At 33.7% G+C, this 21,638-nt stretch overlaps 1 protein-coding gene across 1 annotated transcript in view; it reads right to left on the reverse strand.

Moving 5' to 3' along the window:
• The window catches only part of LOC145280143 (signal transducing adapter molecule 1-like), a gene marked incomplete in the record, with an annotated part of 80,184 nt that extends 77,206 nt beyond the window's left edge, over positions 1-2,978 (reverse strand). The window contains 1 exon segment of the mRNA XM_080131911.1: positions 2,899-2,978. Coding sequence (XP_079988037.1) covers positions 2,899-2,966 — 68 coding nt within the window.
• Between the last annotated feature and the right edge of the window lie 18,660 nt (positions 2,979-21,638).

Here is a 21,638-nt window from a genome sequence, read left to right on the forward strand (position 1 = left end):
ATGTAGATGAAAACAAGCCGCAGAGTATTCCTAAACTTAAAAGGGCCAACTCATCACCTTTGACACATTCCTGATTTTCACTGTGATGGACAACCGAAATCATCAATGTATGTATGTATGTTTGTATGTATGTCTGCCTAAAACTTTCCACAGAGGAGACGGATTTTCACGAGATCAGTATCGTTTTAAAGCTTGACCCTTTAGACGACAAATATAAAAAAATTAGCTAAAAACATTAATTCCTTCACCCTAAACTAGGAACTTTTCTACAGAGAGGGGTCGCTTTTTACACCAATATTTTTGAAAGTCATCCTTTCTTTTCAATTGACTAGCCTTAATTTAAACCTTCAATACTTCTGGTTTGGCGATGGATGCAATGGAAAAGAAGTCACTTTTTTTTTTTCTTTTTTCATGTTCTTTTCCTCCTTCGCGGTACAGGTTCGAGCTTGCCTGCTACCACTTCTTTATTTTTGCTCAACACACATCTCTGAACACCCGGGCAACACCAGGCACCCAGGCACCCAGGCTAGTTAGCAATAAAGCAAAAACTATTGAATGTTTCATCACCAATACACACATGTGAAAAAGGCAAAAAGACTAACAATCTGAACAATGTGACATTAATAAGTAATAAAAACACATTTTTTAAATAATTTGAAAAATGTTTAATAAGTGACATTTAACTCTAAAAAAAAAAAAAAAAAAAAAAAAAAAAAAAGCAGCATTAAATTAAATTGACAGATCATTTAAAAAAAAAAAAAAAAATGGAAGAGGGGGAGGTTTCTAAACAGTTCCAAACAGAAAGTAAAAATTAAGTAACACTGAAAATGTATGGAGAAGGAAATAGGAAAAGTCATTCAGCTACCCTATCCCCACCATGAATCGTTTGAAATCTTAACTTTAGCAATAAAATTTCAGTTTTCAGAGAGAACGGTCATAACAGAAAAAAAAAAAAAGATGAGAGAAAAACAGGAGAAATCAAATCTAGTTAAATAGAAAAGAATTCACATCCATAAGAATCTCTACTTATTTAAGCAAAAAGTTACTATTTCAGGATTAATGTGCGTGAGGGGGGGGAGGCGTATTCTGCAAGAAAAGAAAAAAAAAAAATAAATAAAACTTCAATACCTTATAATTGTGTGAATTAAAGATTCCTTGGTCACAATTTAACATAATATCTATACAAAATTTGTTTTAATTCAAATCAACTTTTACGTTGAACCTAAATAATTTATTGCTTTCAACATATTTGAAACGAGATCAAAATGATTAAAACAAAGAGAATAACTTGCCGTATTTGATCGATGCGTTTCGATTGTTGTTTTTAATGTTTTCACTGACAAACTTTTGATAAAACATTTGTCTTCGATGCTAATCTTTTTGAAGAGATGGAGGATTTCAAATATTTCAGCATCAAAAATATGCGGTAATGTGAAGCGGACGTCAAAGTGCAAATTAATCTTGCACGTCATGCCTTCTGCAATTCAATTAATGATCCTGATCAAAATCTGAGGTAAAGCACAACACCAAAGAATTCATCAAAAGCTGGTGCAAACAACCCTCGTTTATGGCAGCGAGACACGGCTAACAAAAGTGACCAAAAACATTTGATGACCACTGCCACCATTGCATCTTCTGTGTACGATGGCAGCACCGAACAACAGTTTCTGCTGCTAAATTAACTCCCTCTCGCTAGTTATCCTCATGAGATTTCCATGCTGGCTGGGGCATGCTTTTTTATTGTCAATCAGACGAAACAATTGCTCCAGCAACTGTACAAAGCAGAGAAAAAAAAAAAAATATGGAAAAAACATGGCTGATGACGATTCAAGAAAACCTACAACCCAACCTGAGCCCCTGTATCTACACGGTTTGTTGTTGGAATGGCGAGCAGTCAGAGATGACCCAATAAATGATTTAAAATCCTCAGACTTAGTTGACCTTCATAAGGAATGCAGTGATGAGGATGGATGGAGGGGGCACTACCCACTCAGAGGCGAATGCTATTTCATATACAACTAGATTAAACATAAATGACTGATAACAAAAATTAAGAATTTTTTTAAATATTCACAGAAATGTAGAAATTAAACTCAACACTTATTTCCTTGATTGTAATTTTATCAGTTATTACCCGAGTTTGACTGATCCGGATTCTTTCCGGAACATAGTAGCCATTACTGCTAATCCTGAAGTAGGTCAAACAATATGGCTAACCAATCCCGTTTCTATAATGAAAGGCCAACTAATTGTGTACCTGATAGGCTGCGTTTGATTATTGCTGGCCAGATCTTCAACTGCATGCCAACACGTTTATGCCAAGCAAGGAGAGAAGTCCTCCCTTTAGGCATCAAGCTGTATGCCCAAACGATCATAGATGACATTGGAGAAGGGCAGATATTCAACCGTCAAAGCATTTGAATTGGTATTCAATCGACATGGTGGCAGTGTAGAATGCAGCAAAGGCAGCCGTTAAAAATTTTGAACCCGTGCACGTCAACTGCTATCATTGACGACGTTTCACAATCAGAGAAAGATTGCACCATAGCTTAACAGATTTGTTCCTTGTAGCAGTTGAGATGGATGAAGGCAGATATATTTGTAGGTAAAAAAAAAAAAAAAATCAAAGTAGAAGAAACAGTTCTGGCAGTCGTTTCTTTTGTAAATACTTCCGATCCATTTTTGGAGCAGAAAAGATTATATAATGAAGACGACTTTCTCTGAAATTTTTTATTATTATTATTAGTAGTAGTAGTAACAATATTTTCTTTCATTCTCAATTATATACTCAACAACCCATCATAAACTCAGCATTCCAAGGATGCTTCGTGGTAAATTTAATAAAATTCTGCTCTAGAGACTTAGCGACCCAAAAAAGTAAAAGTTTTAAAAACTCACCCATTTGGAGTCCGTCCAATTTTGTCACAGATATCCATTATTAGTCCCCAATCTTCTGTGGTTCGCATTTCGTTCGTAGCTTTTTCTGTAAACAAACAAATCATGTCGTTATAAATATGAAAGTAAAAAATAACTGATGAATTCTGTCACTCAACACAATGAAGAAAAAACTAATTAAAAAAAATAATAATTAAAAAGAGACCCATTAAAAATGGAAACCTATTAAAAAAAGGAATAATAAAACAAAAAGAATCAATTGAAAAAAAAACAATAAAAAAACAAAGAACCAATTAAAAAAAGAACCAATTAAAAAAGTAAATATTTATTTTTAATAACATACAAAGTAACTTATTAATAAAATGTGACACAAGGTCGAATAAGGGGAAGAAGAAAAATCCAATCAGGACAAACCAATGCAAACTGCTCTAACTGAACTAGTTCTAATATTACACAACACCACATTAAATAACATTTACATCGACTTATCAGTCTTCATTTGTTGTTTGTGTACCAAGTTATAATTACATACTCAGCTACAGCTTAATTAAAAACGATTATAATTCTAAACTGAAAATATAGAAACATTTTTTTTTTTTTTTAACTATGAAGTAGAAATAAAAATTGTTTAAAATAGGATCTGAAACAATTCAATACTTGGATTTTGTCAACAAATTCATCGTTGTTTATGTATTTTGCAAACTGTTATCCTCATTTTCACAGTTGTTTCACCACATTGAGTCGCTACGGTTCAAGGTAAACATTGCCTGAAGATAGTGATTTCAATTCTAATTAAAGCAGGCCAGAGGATTAGTTGACCAAAAAATGAGGCAACAACTATGGAAGGCAGTAATTACTGGGGATACAGTTGAGACTCGGCATTCCTATCCCGGCAAGGTTAATCACCTGAAGAAGGCCAGAATAATTGGCCGAAACATGATAAAACAACTACGAAGTCCGCAAAATAATGAAATATAAAAATTCATCATTGATTTACTACGAACCCAATAAAGCATGGCGAGTTTATGTACTGTCGCAAAGAAGTGGAGGTTTTGCTGATTTTATATATTTCGGGATATTCCGTACACATTTATAGTTTTCTTGTGGATTTTAACATTATTGAGGATGTTTTATTTCTGAGATAAAAACCAATTTCCACTTCGGTGAACACACACGGCCAAATTATAGATTAGAAGATTGAGTAGCTTAAGCTAATCAGCCTCTCACAGGGGCATCACTTTAAAAGCATCTGCCAAATTCAGCCAAATCTTTGATATGAAACCGTTTCATGTGCGAACTGAAAGTTTCCGACATTTTAAGCATTGTATTATACAAACATTTAAAAAGAAAAAAAAAAAAACGTCAGCATAAAACGAGAGAAAGTTGTAAGATTGATTTTCTAAATGACGACATTCAATGAAATTTTTTTTACAACAGAATTTTTTTTAATACAAAAAAGCTAATCTTTCCTGTGAAAATTTTAACAGCCATTTTGCATATTTCTATACACGGCATAATCACATTGACACACCAATTTCTATCAGATCGCTTAAGTTAAGCAATGTTGAACCAGACCAATACTATAATGGGTGAGAATACCAGGTACCGTATGTGGGAGAGCTCATCTTGACATTGTTCCCCAGACGTCCTGGACTTCGCCTTGTCACTAAAATCAAGCATCTATTCATGAGATGTGGTTGAGGATTGTGCAACCTTTGCTTCACAAATAACACCCTTACAGAAGTTATCCACTGTCTTGAGACTGAACAAAGGTGATATTTACGTGTAATTTTAGTTTCCAAACGTATGCGCATAATTTGAAGCCATACCATCAACATATGAAACGTACATAGGCTGAATAGTCTACTGTGCAATGTGCCCATTATCGAACAACCGTGATGTCACACGGCAACAGATAAAGATGAACTGCCTCAAATACCACAAACCACTATCTCTAATTTCCAATTATTGATGAAAACCTCTTTAGAGAATCTGATCACTACCCCTTCCTATGTCCAGAATATTAAAAAAAACAATTGCAATGTAAAGTCCCTTCTTGCTGAATCTTGCTTCTTTGAAAACTGCTTCCATGGCACCAATTTTCAAGAACTCTGATAAAAGAACTGCCCTGCAAAATTATTGCCCTATAATTCTCTCTTCACGTTTTGCTCAAAACCTTTAAATCATTAACCAATCTCGCAATAATACACCATGTTAAAAATGCTAAACTTCTTTTTGACAAACAGTATGGATTTCAAGCAACCCTATTCAACTGCAAATTGGGTTTTTAGCTAGTAAAAATAGTTCCCAAGGGGTTAAAAGTGAAAAAATTGGAACTTCATAGATGTAAATCGACTAAACGGGTTACTTCTAAGCATGCGTAAATATAAATTTATACCTTTAAGACCATTATTTTAAAAAGTTTTTTTATATGCATATGGACTTAGCTGAGATGGTAATGAATAATGCTGGAAAGCTATATGTTTTGGTTTCGATTCTAGCTGATGGCACCTGTCATTTTATTTATAATTTTAACTTTCAAAATCATTGCTATATAATAATCAATACAAAATTGGCTCTATAATGATAAATACAAAATCGGTATAAATTAAAATATATGTAAACGTATTTTATGACCGGGCAATGCCAGTCGTCCTGCTAGTATATATAAGCCACTATTCGCCCACGCATGCCATTGGTATCCATGGAGTACTGTTGCCACATCCATTTGGGACGATGCAGCAAGCAATAGTTTATCCTTATTTGACAATGTACTTTCATGAAATGTGCTCTGACAAACTTACTGCACTTGTAGCCCCCCCCCCAACAACAACAAATAATCCGACAAATGTGATTAGCAGCAAAATACCCCACCATCTTTTATAGAGACCCCCACCCTCATATTGGAAAACTAGTTTCTTTCCCTAGACCGCTTGCGTTTTGAACCCCCCACTGTTTCCTATAATATACCAACGTACAGAATTTTAAACGTAATGTGAATAAACATCTTGCTGTACAACTCCCCACTTACCCCACATAAACCAGTAACCACTTCTGTCTCAGTGGCAATGTGCCTTGTTTGGAGTGAATAAAAAAAATAAATTTTCAAATTCCCACCTGTGGAACACGTTGAGAAAACTGCTTCCCTGAGGGTGACAACATGGTCATCTTTAAATTCAATGTCAATAAACACTTGCCATAAACCATCCTAATCATAAATCATGAAATGTTATTCGATTCATTAGTTTCAATCCTCTCATATTTTTCTTCATTCAACCATCAATTATACATTGCATTAACTCTTATCCTCAAATAACTTTTAGCTTTGATGAATAATAAATAATTTTTAATTTCAGCTCTGTTTTACACAGTGTCATTGAAGACAATGACTTCTACTAAGGTTGCTTCTTTCTCTCTCCTTTCCTATATCATTACGTTAGTGTTAACCCTAACCCATTTTTCGAGATCCATAACTGTAGGGATTGCATAGTCATGGTGGATGGGGTATCACATTTCCAACCTGTTTTTTCTTATATATATATATATATATACGCGGGTTTTTTTATATTCAAAAGTAATGAATTCAACGAGGTTGTTAGATAGTGCTCAATAAAAAGAGCTGATAATACTTGTTTATTGTTATATAAACATGCTCACATTCCGCTGCTACAAATAGCCACTTGTTTAGTCAAGTCGCTGCCTGATGATATCTGTTGTTTGATTGAAACAAGTGGCTATTTGTAGCAGCGTGATGTGAGCATGTTTATATAACAATAAACAAGTATTATATATATATATATATATATATATATATATATATATATATATATATAAGTGAATGTGTCTGTGTACATTTCCCTACGTAATAACTGTCAATTTTAAGTCTACAGACTCAAAATTTGATATACAGGTTACTGAGATTTGGGAAAATCGATGTGATCGGTTTTTGGCCAGATATTTGGCGATTAAGGGTTCAAAGTTCAACGATTTGATCTTTGAGAACTCTACCAAACTCCTCCGACAATTTTGGGTCTAAACACTTGAAATTTTAGATATAGGTTCCTTGGACATGGATCTAACTTAATAACTTGATTTGAGCCCAAAACAATAAATTTTAAGGGGTCATAACAGGGATCAAAGTTTAAAAAATTGACCGCTTTTTTTTTTTTTTTTTTTTTTTTTGCTCAACATACACCTCCAAATACCCGGGCAATGCTGGGCACCCATGCTAGTATATATATGTATATATATATATATATATATATATTATAAGGTAAAATTAAAAGCCAAGAACAATGCGAGATTTTTTTTTTATATAGAGTAAAATTAAATGCAAACAAAAGAAATAAAGTTCTTTTTTTTGTTGTTTGTTTTTTCTTTTTCACACAAATTTTAACTCTAAACAACAGTAATTTTTTTTTTCTGTTGTATTCAATGGTGATATAAATCTCAATATATTTCAGACTTATTAGTCCATTTTCAAGAGAAGACAGCGGAAGAGTGTTCAAAATTGGAAAAGTAGCCGCCGAGTTTGCCACGTGATACCGCGAAATATAGAACAAAAAATGACGTTAGGAGAACGTTAAAATAAATCAGTTGATGTTTGAAATACTTGTTGCGTTTGTGAATCAAGGGAGATGACTATTCAAGCAAGGTTTTTTTTTTTTTTTAATTATTGTTTTTCTTATGTTTTAAACTTATATTATAAAAGCGGAGCTCAATTCCAGTCTATTGTTTAGTGTGGGAGTATTTTTTGAAATAATTAAAGATTCGAGGATACGAAGTTGACCTACGTTTCTTGAAGAAGCAAGAATGTTGATGTGAAAATCTGGTTCTGAATTAATGCAAGTGCGAATATATTTATAGAACGACGAAGCAGTAGTGTTTAAGTGCTCTTTAATGCGGTGATGAAGCAATCTGGTAGTGCTTCCGATGTAAGATGCACTGCATTTAGCGCATTGTAGGTCGTAAACAACGTGGTTCTTAAAGCATAAACCTGTGTGTGATATTGGGCAATTAGAGAGTGAACAAGGGGAAGGTGTATGCGATGGATGTTTTCGGTTGAGCTGTTGTCTTAAAGTAGATCCAGTGTGGATGAGTTGAATGTTGAGCCCCTCGCTGCGGATGGCTTTTCGGATTGAAGAAGAGATTTTGTCACTGAGGAAGGGTAGTTTTAGAAAACAATTGTTAGAGAAGGGTCGGGTGTTGCGTTTTTTCTTTTTAAGTGAGGATAGGATCGTATTAGGGTAGCCGTTTAGTGAGAGGGTCTGTAGGAAATTGTTAGTGTGTGTATGTTTGTCGGAGATGTTAGTGCATTTGTCTTGTATGCGTGAGATTTCGGCATGTGCGTAGTTTAGTTTGTCCTTGAGAGGTAGCGCAGATTTGAAATGTACGAAGAGGCGTTTGCTGGCGGGTTTTCTGTAGAATTCAGTGCATATGGCACCATTTTTTTTTATTTGTATTTTAAAATCAAGTAGAGAAAGGGATTCCGAAGCGTCTGGGTGTTCTATAGTAAATTTTAAGTTTGGGTCGGCGTTATTGAATTTGTGGAAAATGTTAATAGCTTCTTCGCGGGAGTATGTGATAATTAAAATGTCATCGATATATCTAGTAAAAAGGAGATAAGAATAGCAGGTACTAAGGGTGTGTCTTTCGAGTTTGTCCATATAAGCAATGGCAAGAATACCGGATAGACTGGAGCCCATGGGTAGTCCAGATACTTGTTTGAACGTGTTTTGTAGGAAAGTAAAGTAAGTGTTGTCTACTATAATACGGAGGAGTTGTAAGAGATCTCCTGGAGTAATTCCGAAGCATTGTGGGTTTTTAGATGCTATAATGTCTGCCATGAGATTAATGGCTGGATGTGCAGGAATGGAGGTGTATAAAGAAATGACGTCTAGGCTAAATGGGTATCTGTATAGTTTGAGTAGATGGTGTGGTAGATCGTTGAGTCTGTTAATTACTTGGTTGGAACTACTAACATGGGCTGGGAAGGTAGAGAGTAGAGGTTTAAGTAGGCGGGATATTAACCAAGAGATTTTATAAAGGGGACCGTTAACGCTTGAAACAATGGGTCTGATCTGTGTGTGTGTGCTATTTTTGTGGGTTTTAATAAGGTGATAAAAGGTAGGTAATTTGCTGTATTTAGTAATAAAATTTAGTCTGTGTTGTTTTGGGAGATTTCTTTTGAAACAAATTTGAGACCATGTCTTGTTAATGTTGTTCTCAATACGAGCAGCAGTGATATTATGTGCTGGGGTGTAAAGGTCGGTATTGGAAAGAAGCTCTATAGCAAGGTTGTTATAAGATTCCTGTGATATAACGCAAAATTCTCTGCCCTTATCAGAGGGTAAGTAAACTAAATCTTTGTCTTTAAGGGATTTAAGGGTGAGGTATTGGTTCCTGGTAAGATTGGGGGTAATATGGTGTTGTTCGCGTTCAAGTATTCTGAGGATTTTATGCTTTAACCTTGAAAGTTTTAGATCTAGTGGAATATTATTAGGAGGTGGGTATAAAGGGTGATCAAGCTGAAAAACAGGAAAAGAGGTGTTGTGATTACCTGAGAGGTTGAGGGGGGTGTCCTTGTTATCGTGCGGGGCAAAAGCGTGCAGCCATTTAAGGTGGTAAGCAGTTCTGCAGAACTGCGTTTCTATGTTGAGTTTAGCTTTATCCGTCAGTTTCATTGTGGTGATAAACTTAGGGCCAAGTGAAAGGAGATCCGTTTCAGTTGTGGAAAGAGAGTTAGTGAGGTCAGTTACGAGAAGATGATCTTTAAGGGACTTGTCGGTGGAAGAATCCTGTGAATTATGTATGTGTCTGTTGTAGACCGGTTTATTAGTTTTCTGTTTAAGCCAAGTAAATTTGCGTATGAGACGTTTCTGTTCATTGTTGAAGCTGGAATGGTATGTGCGGTCGATCAGAGATTGGATGTTGTTTAGCGAATGACCGTTAGGGGTAGATGAAGTGAGTGAATTCCGGAGGTTCTTGACTGAATTAATATGGCCATGTAGAGTCCGGTGGTGTTGCTTAATGATTATATTGAAGCAATAGTCATATATAAATTGTCGTGAAGTGTGTAGAAAACGGAAACATGTTGGCAGATTTATGTTCCTGATTGTGTTAGGAATAATTTTGTTTTTACGGCATTTTTTCAAAAAGTAGATTTGGCAGTTGACTCTAGCGCGTTTTTCCGTAGTTTTGAAGATGCTCTTCATGAGTGCAAACTCTGTCTGGCTGAGACTGAGGGATATAAGTAGGTTGTAGTTTGCTTGAAGCATTGTTGAAGAAAATTATAAGGTAAAATTAAAAGCCAAGAACAATGCGAGATTTTTTTTTTTATATAGAGTAAAATTAAATGCAAACAAAAGAAATAAAGTTCTTTTTTTTTGTTGTTTGTTTTTTCTTTTGTTTACGACCTACAATGCGCTAAATGCAGTGCATCTTACATCGGAAGCACTACCAGATTGCTTCATCACCGCATTAAAGAGCACTTAAACACTACTGCTTCGTCGTTCTATAAACATATTCGCACTTGCATTAATTCAGAACCAGATTTTCACATCAACATTCTTGCTTCTTCAAGAAACGTAGGTCAACTTCGTATCCTCGAATCTTTAATTATTTCAAAAAATACTCCCACACTAAACAATAGACTGGAATTGAGCTCCGCTTTTATAATATAAGTTTAAAACATAAGAAAAACAATAATTAAAAAAAAAAAAAAAAAAAAAAAAAAAAAACCTTGCTTGAATAGTCATCTCCCTTGATTCACAAACGCAACAAGTATTTCAAACATCAACTGATTTATTTTAACGTTCTCCTAACGTCATTTTTTGTTCTATATTTCGCGGTATCACGTGGCAAACTCGGCGGCTACTTTTCCAATTTTGAACACTCTTCCGCTGTCTTCTCTTGAAAATGGACTAATAAGTCTGAAATATATTGAGATTTATATCACCATTGAATACAACAGAAAAAAAAAATTACTGTTGTTTAGAGTTAAAATTTGTGTGAAAAAGAAAAAACAAACAACAAAAAAAAGAACTTTATTTCTTTTGTTTGCATTTAATTTTACTCTATATAAAAAAAAAAATCTCGCATTGTTCTTGGCTTTTAATTTTACCTTATAATTTTCTTCAACAATGCTTCAAGCAAACTACAACCTACTTATATATATATATATATATATATATATATTCACAGGACTTGCTGCTTTATTCAATATTCAACGTTTTACAAAAAGTCCAGTAGAAATATTTACACATTCTTTTGTGTCACATTGTATAGCAGCCGTATTCAGCAGAATGTTACAGCTCGATGTCAGGTGACCCACACTGTCTACTTCTGTGTGGTAGAATCAGTGTTGTCGTCGAGACCACTGATCTTAAAAGCATTGGTCATCAAAACTTGATCTTGGGCAGCCATTATCATCATTGTTCCACTTTTATGTACTCTTATAAAGAAATCAAAACATGATGACAGGAAACTTTATTTTAATTTTAATAAAAATCCATTGCATGATTTTTACTAAAGAAAATGTCTAAAAAGGTAAAAAGGTTTACTTAAGCTTAAGGGATCTTAAGAAATTGAAATTCACACAATTTTAATTTGGGAAAATCGATGTGATCGGTTTTTGGCCAGATATTTGGCGATTAAGGGTTCAAAGTTCAACGATTTGATCTTTGAGAACTCTACCAAACTCCTCCGACAATTTTTCAAATCGAAAATTTCCCCATGTTACCCCCCTCTCAAAAAAAAAAAACAAAAAAAAACTGAAAAAATAAGTGAAATTTGGGGAATATTTATTAATTGCTGTCTGATATGGTTTAAAAATATTCACACAAAACAAGCTGGACATGTGTGGTTCCTCTCCACGAGTGAAAAATTTACTTTCACCATGACTAATGTTTGTGCAAAATTTCAAAAAATTTGAGGCGTGGTTATTGAGAAAAGAACGAGAGTGAAATACTAGGTCCAATACCTCCTTTGTCAGGGGATCAAAACTGGGAGGTATCTAAATTTTCACAAAGTGACTATTTCGGAATGAGGATGTTGACACTTCTCTGCAAAAACCTAACATCATCTCACCTGACAAGAACATACATACGACTGGGAATCACTTGTGAATTTCATACTCCCATGAAACTTCCTCCTTTGGGGGAATCCAATTCAACCTGCCTTGGGTGAATGCCGTGTCAGTACAGTTCTCTATTCCCTTTGCATAAAACTAAATTAAACTTAATACAACCTACATTACGCACCCTTATATTCGAAGATTCATAATGATCAGTTAATTAGTTCAGGAATGAATCGGATACATAGAAATACATAAACAAATACACATAGCAAAATTATATATAAAAATGATATTTTTTTGTATATTAATTAAAATAGGCATTGTAGATGTTATTGAAAGTTTGAAACCAAAAAGAAAAAATACAAATGGTCGTTCATCTTTGATTTTTGCCATTGAAACCAGGAAAATCTATTTTTGATTCAACATTGATTTATAGATTGAGAAGCACGTGCCAAGACGTGACCAAACACATCCGTTAATATTAGTTTTCAAACGAGAAAAAAAAAAAAAAATTCCATTTACACATGAATAACGAAACAGGAAGACAACTTGACATTTTTTTTTTTTTTTGAAAACGAAATTCCTCAACTTTTAAACTTTATCAAATTTAATATTTTCATTAATACATGAAACCTGGTAGAGGGGGGGGTTGCTTAAAGGTCGAATATGTTTGAAAAAAAAAAAAAATCTGAGTATGGTAGTCATCGAATCACACTTTGTGCAAAGACTAAGCTGTTCACATCAGTCGAAGATACATTTTCGACAATCAGTTCAACGTAGTTTGGATTATTTTCAAGCCCAGGTGATCTTTCTTCTGTGCGGTTGGTGTATGGTTCTATGCAATTCTAGGAGATCCAAACTCCTCGGCTTTATCATTTTGTGCTTTGAGAAGCGGTTAATTTATTGCTAATATTGCCTGAAGCACTGCTACTGAGAATTCTGAGTTTTTCAGGCATTTTTTGTGGGCCAGAGTGCATTCATTGTGTGTTGATTTCTCAGTCCCTATTTATATCTTCCTACGATAAAAAAAAAAAAAAAAAAAAAAAAAAAAAATCAGAACTACACAATGAAATATCAGACATTATCTGTTAGTGTTTTTTTTTTTGTTTTTTGTTTTTTTACTATACAGGTTTTATTTTTCTTTCAAGTATTATTTTTTGGTTCCAAATAAAGAAAAATAACTCTTTGACAAATGCAGGGTTACACCACCTTTTTTTACAGATGTAGTTTGTATGAAAATAATTACGATTGTTAATTTTCTGGGAAGAATATGTTATTGTTTACTAGCTGCCTTGGAAAGGAGATTAACTCCGGAGATTCCATAAAAGTACAGTTAACTTGTTTCAACTGGGTAACTAGATAAGAACGTTATTTCAGCATGGTCTGTAACAAGCAAAATTATTGCTTACGCATTCACATTTACAGATGGGGGCAGAGGGAGGTCAAAATTTACAAAGAAAAAAAAAGTGATATAAAAACTGACAAAGTAGAATCAGATGTTAGTTTAGAAGAAGGAAACTATTAATGAGAAAAGGACTAACTTTACTTTATATATGAGAAGATTAAACAACCTGCAGACAGGAGTTTGATTTTCTCTGGATTTAACATTCATTTCTAATCAGTTTTTCTCTAAACATTTGGTGAATGACGTCATATGTATGTTACTTTCCTTTTCGGACACACATAAAATTTAACTCATGAACTTTACGACATTTCCTCTTGCTTTGTCCATGGATCAAACTAAAGGCCACTTAGTATGCAACATGTGGTGCTCAGAATTTTATTTTGACACACACACACAATGAAAAAAAAAATTATAGTAAAATGTTACAACTATTGAGCATTTGTGAAGGTTATCTAATTACTTGATATTCATTTTTATAATGAATGTGTTTTTTAGTTTATTTTTTTAACAGATTTAAATGTTGATTTCTATCAAATAAAATCGAGGAGTTAAAAAAGAAATAAAAATGTCTAAGTAATAAATTAATATAAAAAGCGTGCGTGCATGCGTGCGTGCGAAAGAAAATACAAATCTGACCAAGTCAATTTTTAGAATGAATTAACCTGAATGTTTTTTTGTTTTTTTTTTTGTTTAATGCTCATCAGAGGGATTATAAGAATAGAAGATTAAGCTAATCGACTTTTTGAAGCATTTCCTTTTTTAATAAGCATTAAAAACAAAAAAAGAACCTAATAATGAATACTTATTGTGTGTGTGGAGGGGGTAGTAGTATACATACACGAAAATGATTGTTTAATTATCACAAAATTATTTTTATTAAATAAAAAACAAAAAACCCAAAATTTTAATTAAAAGCCATTAAAATATTAACATCTTATTTTGATCAAATTAAAATGCTACTTTTTTTTTTCTGACTTCTTATTTTTAACATCTTCTATAATCTATAAATATAAAATCGAAAATGTGTGTAATGTATGTTCGCTTTTTGTGCATGTCCGAGAAAGGCTTCTTTTCGAGAAGCGATCGGTTGACTCACTTCTTAAAACTTTTTATATCATGTCTAAATGATAATATCTACGAGTTAACGAGGGTTGCCTATCTATTTAATTTAATTGAAAAGATAAATATTCAACATTTTTCGCTCGCCACATGTGGATTAGGCATTTTTGTATAATAAAAGCAGAACTAATTCTGATGGTATTTTTCCAGTCGCGATCGCTGGAAATGTTCGAAAGCAATCAGCTTTGATCAATGTGGAGTTTTTCCTTATATCAGACAAGTGCTATTCAATTTGGACAATCCCCTTTTTATGGTGAGCTGGTTTCCCCCTCCCAACACCTTGGGGAAACAAAAAATAAAAAAAAACCTTCCCACAGTAAATTGGGGAAACAAAAAATAAAAATTAAAATAAAAAAAGCATTCCCACAGTAAATAAAATACTACCCTGCAGTCAAAGTTGACCTCATTGTCATTAAAACGGGCACCTGCTAATTCTAAATACTTAAATAAATTCAAACGTGTTTCCGTTAGTATTTCGTGGTGGCATAGTGGTTAACGTCGCACGTTTTTTTTTCACACTTTAATTTCCAACTTTGCCTCAAGGGTTTGGGTTCGATCCTTCATACTTACCTACCAAAACTTTTTTTCATTTACCCCCCCCCCCCCAAACACCCGGGTGACCACACACAGCTCCAAACACCCGGGCAATGCCGGGTACCCCCCGCTAGTATAAATATAAAAGTGAAAATGTTTGTGTGTGTGTGCGTTTTCATGTATGTCCAAGAAACGCTTCTTTCTGAGAACTGATCGGTCGCCTCACAACTTTTTATATCGCGTCTAAATGATAATATCTACGACTTAATAACGGTGGTCGCCTGTCTATTTAATTTGCCCGACTTTGAAACGTTAAATATTCAACATTTTCGGATCGGCACGTGTTACTTTCGTTTTTCGATATAAAAAAAAAAAAGCGAAACTCGATTCGAATCACTGGCCCACAGCCAGTGGTCTCTAGAAAGCAATGTAACATTTGGTCAATGTCGTCTTCGTCATATCAGACGGTTGCTTTCATTTCGAGACAAGACACTCCCCCTAATAAACAGGGGGCTGGTTTTCCGCAAAGTTAGGTAAAAACAAACAAACCTGGTTATTTACCTCATTAAAAACTGTCCCGCAGAAAATGTTAACTGCTGAATAGCTATTGCTTACGATCACCGCATGTGCATTAAGCTTTTTCGTATAAAAAAAAGCCAACAGACTCGTGTTAAATAAAACGCAGCTCCGCACTCAAAGTTCACGTCATTAACTCGTCAAAAACGGGCACCTGCACACACACACACACACACACACACACCTACAAACACCCGGGCAACTTCCGCTAGTCTTCTATAATATAAATCTCACCTGTCTGTTTAAATGCATGTATGTATGTCTACCTAAAACTTTTGACAGACACGTCGGAACGTGACGAAACTGATATCGTTTTAAACCTCAAACTTTCAGACGACAAATATCAAAAAATTGGCCCAAAACATTCATTCCTTCACCATCAACAGTTTTTTGCAGATATTTTCGAAAGTCATCCACTCTTTTCGATTGACTAGCCTTAATTTTGTCGTTTGTCATTTCCGGTTTTGCGATGGATGCAACAGCAAAGACGACCCTATTTTCTTTTCACGTTTTTTCATAGTACGGGTTTGAGGCTGCCTACTACCATTTTTTTTTTTCTCAACACACACAATACTCGGGCAACGCTGGGCACTATTATATAAAAGGCAAAAGTGGTATGCGCCTTTTTGTATGTCCATGAAAGGCTTTTTTTCGTCGGGCTTCTCGACAAGGTTACTATTTTAGAGAACTTTCCTTATACTTCCTAGATTATAATATCTTCGATTCGCAAATGGACATTGTCTCTATCTTTATTTTGATCGACTTTTTAAAAAAAATCCCTGGTTTCCGGTGCTTGTCTTTCTTGTATAAATAAAGCGAAACTACTCGAAGCGGTCAACTGTCTGGCCTTCTGACTGGGACGTCCAGAAAGGCAATCCGTTTTGATCAATGTGGAAGAAACCCTTCATATCAGACAATTGCTATTCATTTGGACATTGCCAGAGCTCCCCTCTTTTTGGGGGGAGAGCTGGTTTTCCCCAACATCGTTGGGAAACAAATAAATAAAACGTCCGAAAGCCAGACGTTCATTTCTGCGCCTGTGTGAACTCATTCACTTCTGCAAGTCAACTTTTTGATTGACATCGCAAAATTTGAACGCTTTTCATTTCGTGTCGCATCATAGCATAGCAGTAAGATATCAGGTTTTCTTTCACTTTCTTTTCTGCCTTCGCGTCACGTGTTCGAGCCTGCCTGGCACCACTTTTTTCTTTTTGTGCTCAACACGCACCTCCAAACACCCGGGCAATGCTGGGTACCTCTGCTAGTTTAATAAATAAAATAAAAAAATTCAATTCAGTCATAATTTTATTGAATTGTTTTCATCTTTTGTTTAAAAAAAAAAAAAAAAAACTGGAAAAATTGTTTTCTTTGTTAAAATACAAAGTACAAGAAATCGATATCTGGAATTCATTTACACTTTTTTTTAATAGAAATTATTTTGTTATATTTTTTTTTATCATGCACATAATGAAATCACAAATGTATAATACTGGAAAAAAAAAAAAAAAAAAAAAAGAAAGAAAAAAAAAGAAAAAGAAAAAAAGAAAAAAAGAAAAAGAAAAAAAGAAAAAAAGAAAAAGAAAAAAAGAAAAAAAGAAAAAGAAAAAAAGAAAAAGAAAACTATCCTCTGTATATTTGAACTGTTTTTTCCCCCAGAATTTAGAAATATCCACTTTCACAATCAAACATTTGATATAAGCTGCCCCACCCCACATGAACACATTACTATAGAACAATGTAAAGTTTTTACTCTTCCTCAAGATATGAATCGTTCAAATAGAGAAAAATCTATTTAAAAAAATTGTTTTATTTTCATTTTTTTTAATCAAATTGTCACGTTAAGATTCTTCATAAAGTACACGTGAAATATATAATTTATAGAAATTTCCTTAATAAAGGTTTGTTGCAACTCAATAGTATGACTAGAGTTTTTATTTAGATATATGCTCTTTATTTGCAGTAATATGTTGCTACACAGTCATGAGCACGTTTCGGTCAGCTAGTTACCAGTAACTAGAGACCTCTTCAGTTTTTTGCTTTTGTATAAGCTGCTCATGATTGTGTAGCAACATTTTACTGCTTATGCAAAAACAAATATAGAGTATACCCTGCTCTACTTTGGTATTGAGCACTATTTTATTAACCTCGTTAAATTTCATTAGATACTTAATCTCTGGAAGGAAAACAATAACCTCAGATTATATATATATATATATATATATATATATATATAGATATATATACACTGTATCTATTTATACACACATTTTTGGCTACATATATGCATACATTTTCAGAAAGATATCGTTCAAAGAACATTTTTAAAAATTTCATTTTCTGCTGGTGAAAGAAGTGCGACTTTAACATTCTTAGTAAAGTACATGCAAAACATACTTTATAAAAATTTCTTTAACGAAAACGTTTATGTTGTTGCTCAATAGTGTTCTAGACTAAAGCTTTTAAAAATTTAACATCATTCAAACCATATGGATATATTTCATGTATCTACATAAAATGTTATAAGGAAATATATTTTATATATCGATTTTCAGTATTTACTTCAGTGCTCAATATGTTAGTAGAGCTACATTGTAGCTTATGAAAATATATCATAATTAAGCATTTTCTGTTTTGTCTCCATAAGGACTCAGACTAAAATTCCTATTTTAGCCTGACAAATCCTTATGAGGATGAAACGCAAAAAGTTTAGTGTAATTTAATTGCTAGTTACAAACAACCTTACTTAACGATGATAAAGAAGGAATAAAACACTGGTCAGTACAGAAATGTCTGTAGTCATCGAAAACAAAAAGTCTCTGCAAAATAAACTAAGAAATCTATTTGCATTAGTCACGGGGAGCAGGCTGAAAGACTACTGTATCAGTATGTGTGAAAATCGGAGATGTCTTTCTTGTCTAAATGAATCAGGATGGATATCATATTGGATTTTACCAAATATATTCTGACATTCGTAAAGAAAAAAAAAAAAAAAAAAAAAAAAAAAAATCAATCATAGAAACGAATCTGAGCAGCCAATCAAATTGACCGAATGCAAGAATCCGGGAGCGTTCATAATTTGTAAATTGATTGAGTATTAGATGACTGTTAATGAAACGCAATGGCAAAATGAAACAATCACAAATGCATTTAATAATTGAACCCTAAAAAATAATTGATTACAGTGTAAACTAGGATAGAAGAAGGACCTAACAATGAGCGAGGAAGTAATCTGCTACCACTTCTAACTATGACTTGTTTGGGGGAGTGTTTCTTTGCGGACTTTTTGTAGGAATTTAGTAATTTAATAAAATTGATAGATAATAGCCAAAAATGCACATCAGGTAGAGGCAGGTAGCGTGGCCATTTTGGATTTATGTACCGCCCTCCCCCTCCAATGTTTCTTTTTTTATATTGTCATCTTCTGGATGAGAATAATTGTGTCTATAATGAAAGGAGATTAAAGAAATATTGAAAGACGCTTTAAAGGGGGGAATCATCAAGATATAAAAAGCTGAACATGGCTTCAAAACTTTGGGATAAAAAGCGTTTGTATAAGCCCCCCCCCCTTCTATTTAGGTTTTTCCTTATTAAAATAAAAAATAAATTCATATACACCTATATTTCGTTTATCTTGTATATATATATATATATATATATATAGTTTACAAGGTAGTCACCATTTATCAAAACCCAAAGGCCACTCGAGGATAAGGATTAATGAATGTAAGGTGATAGTTTAGTAATCGCTAATGGTGTAGATTGGGTAGAATTTTGCTTTTTTAAGGAGACAGCTCAAGAAGAACTTGTTTACATTGGACTTGAAGGCTAGCATATTATAATCAGTTGGAAAACAGGTCAATTGAACAGTGTTCTACATGTGGGCAGTTCTAGGAAAGAATCTTTGTTCATGGAATCTGGGTTTAGATTTAGGCACAGACAGTAGAGAAAATTGTTGATAGTCGTTGTAGCTAACAGTATTTTTGTGAAAGTTTGGCAAGGGGGGACCATAGATTGGAGCTTAAATGAGCACTTGCCATGAAAATAGAGCAGAGACAGGATTGCAACGTCTCTTCTATGGGAAAGAGGTTGCAGGGAAGAGAATAAGGCATGGGCTACTAGGTTTCGAAGCTCGTTTTGAACACTATCAAGGCAAGCTATATATATATATATATATATATATCTATATATATCTATAAAAACAGAGATGTGTGTGCCACAGACGATTTCTGATTGGTTAATCCAATAATCACATCTCCTAAAAAAGTATAGTTCTTACGCTCTTAACTTGACCATAAAATATTTTGGTCTTATTTATTGTCCATCTTGGAAGGGTTTAATTTTTTTCTAACTTGCCATTTACAAATTAGAAAAATACGAAAGTTACAGACATCACAATCCAACCTCTGACTCAACGTCCGCCATTAACACAAGAAAGCAAACGCTGGACAGATTATTAGTACTACTACTACTACAAACAATACAGCACGAAAACACGCGCACACACGCACACACACTCACGTCCACTACCGTCCTTGGCTACGTCACGTTGTTATGGCAACACGATAAATACACAGTAAATTTGATTTTCTTCATTTCTACGCAAATATTACGCAAATATAAATCATATAGAATATCTGTATGATTATAATTACACGTAATAGTTAAATAAAGATGATCATCGTATAAGAGAACCGAAAAAAAAAACTAATAGGGAATTTGTATAAAGTTGTATTTTCTTTATAAATAAATAGAAAAAAGGGGTGTTGATAAGACTATCGACACTTATACAGTTTAGTGACGACATTAAAAAATGGAAATATTGAAAAAAAGTTTTATTGTCCGTAACTGTTATAGACTGAAGTTCTCCGAAAAAAAATTCTTACAGCGAAAAACAATTATTTATCACGACGACGTCAACGTGGCCATTTTGGAAATGTACCTAGCAGAATACCTCCATTTTAGGCCAAATTTCGCAATCTAGCCTTTTTTTTCTCGCCATATTGAGATGCGCACAACACATCTGAAATTTCTTTACGTTTTTTTTTTTTTTAATCTGCAATTTTTTTGCGTATTTTTTTTTTTATAAATAAGAATACTATTGAATATGCAAAGAAATTGAAGAATGCAAAGAATTGAGGTATTTTTATACGAGATTATTTTCGAAACATGCTCAGTTGGACACGCATGGATAACTTCGAAACTTCGTTTATTTACTTCTGTTACAAATTAAAAAAAAAAAAAAAACACCCCAAAAATGGCATCTGTCTTCGCAAAAAAAAAAAAAAAAATCTCATTCTGGTGGGGGGGAAAAAGGGCTAGATTGGCCTAAAATGCAGGTATTCTGCTATGTACGGCAGTTACCTGCCCTTGGGGAATTCCTGGGCCTGCAATAACATTTCCAAAATGGCCACGTTGACGTAGCCGTGATAAATCATTGTTTTTCGCTGTAAAAAAAAAAAAAAACTACTTGATCAAATGAAGTGAAATTTTTTTCGGAGAACTTCAGTCTATAACAGTTACGTACAATAAAAAATTTTTTTCAATATTTCCATTTTTTAATGTCGTCACTAAACTGTATAAGTACCAGACTATCAATACACACAAAAAAATATAGATTTATTTTTGGGTAAAGTTCCCCCGGGTTTTCCTTTCACTTCAGTAAATAATGGTCTTTTGTTATATATATATGGCGTACTATTATCTTTATATATATGATGTTTATGTTTATATATATGTATAAGTGATGGTGTCTGTGTGTGTCGGTGCGTCTGTGTGCATTTCCCTACGTTAAAACTCTGTCAATTTTAAGCCTACAGATTCGAAATTTGATATACAGGGTACTGAGATTTGGGAACATCGATGTGATAGGTTTTCGACAGAAATTTGGCGATTAAGTGGTCAATATTCAACAATTAGACCTTTGAGAACTCTACCAAACTTCTCCTACAATTTAAGGTCTGAACACGTGATATTTTATATATATAGATTCCTTGGACATGGATCTAACTTATTAACTTTACTTGATCCCTAAAC

This window comes from Euprymna scolopes, chromosome 7, assembly GCF_053919585.1.
Source record: "Euprymna scolopes isolate OS-2025 chromosome 7, ASM5391958v1, whole genome shotgun sequence".
NCBI lineage: Eukaryota > Metazoa > Mollusca > Cephalopoda > Sepiida > Sepiolidae > Euprymna > Euprymna scolopes.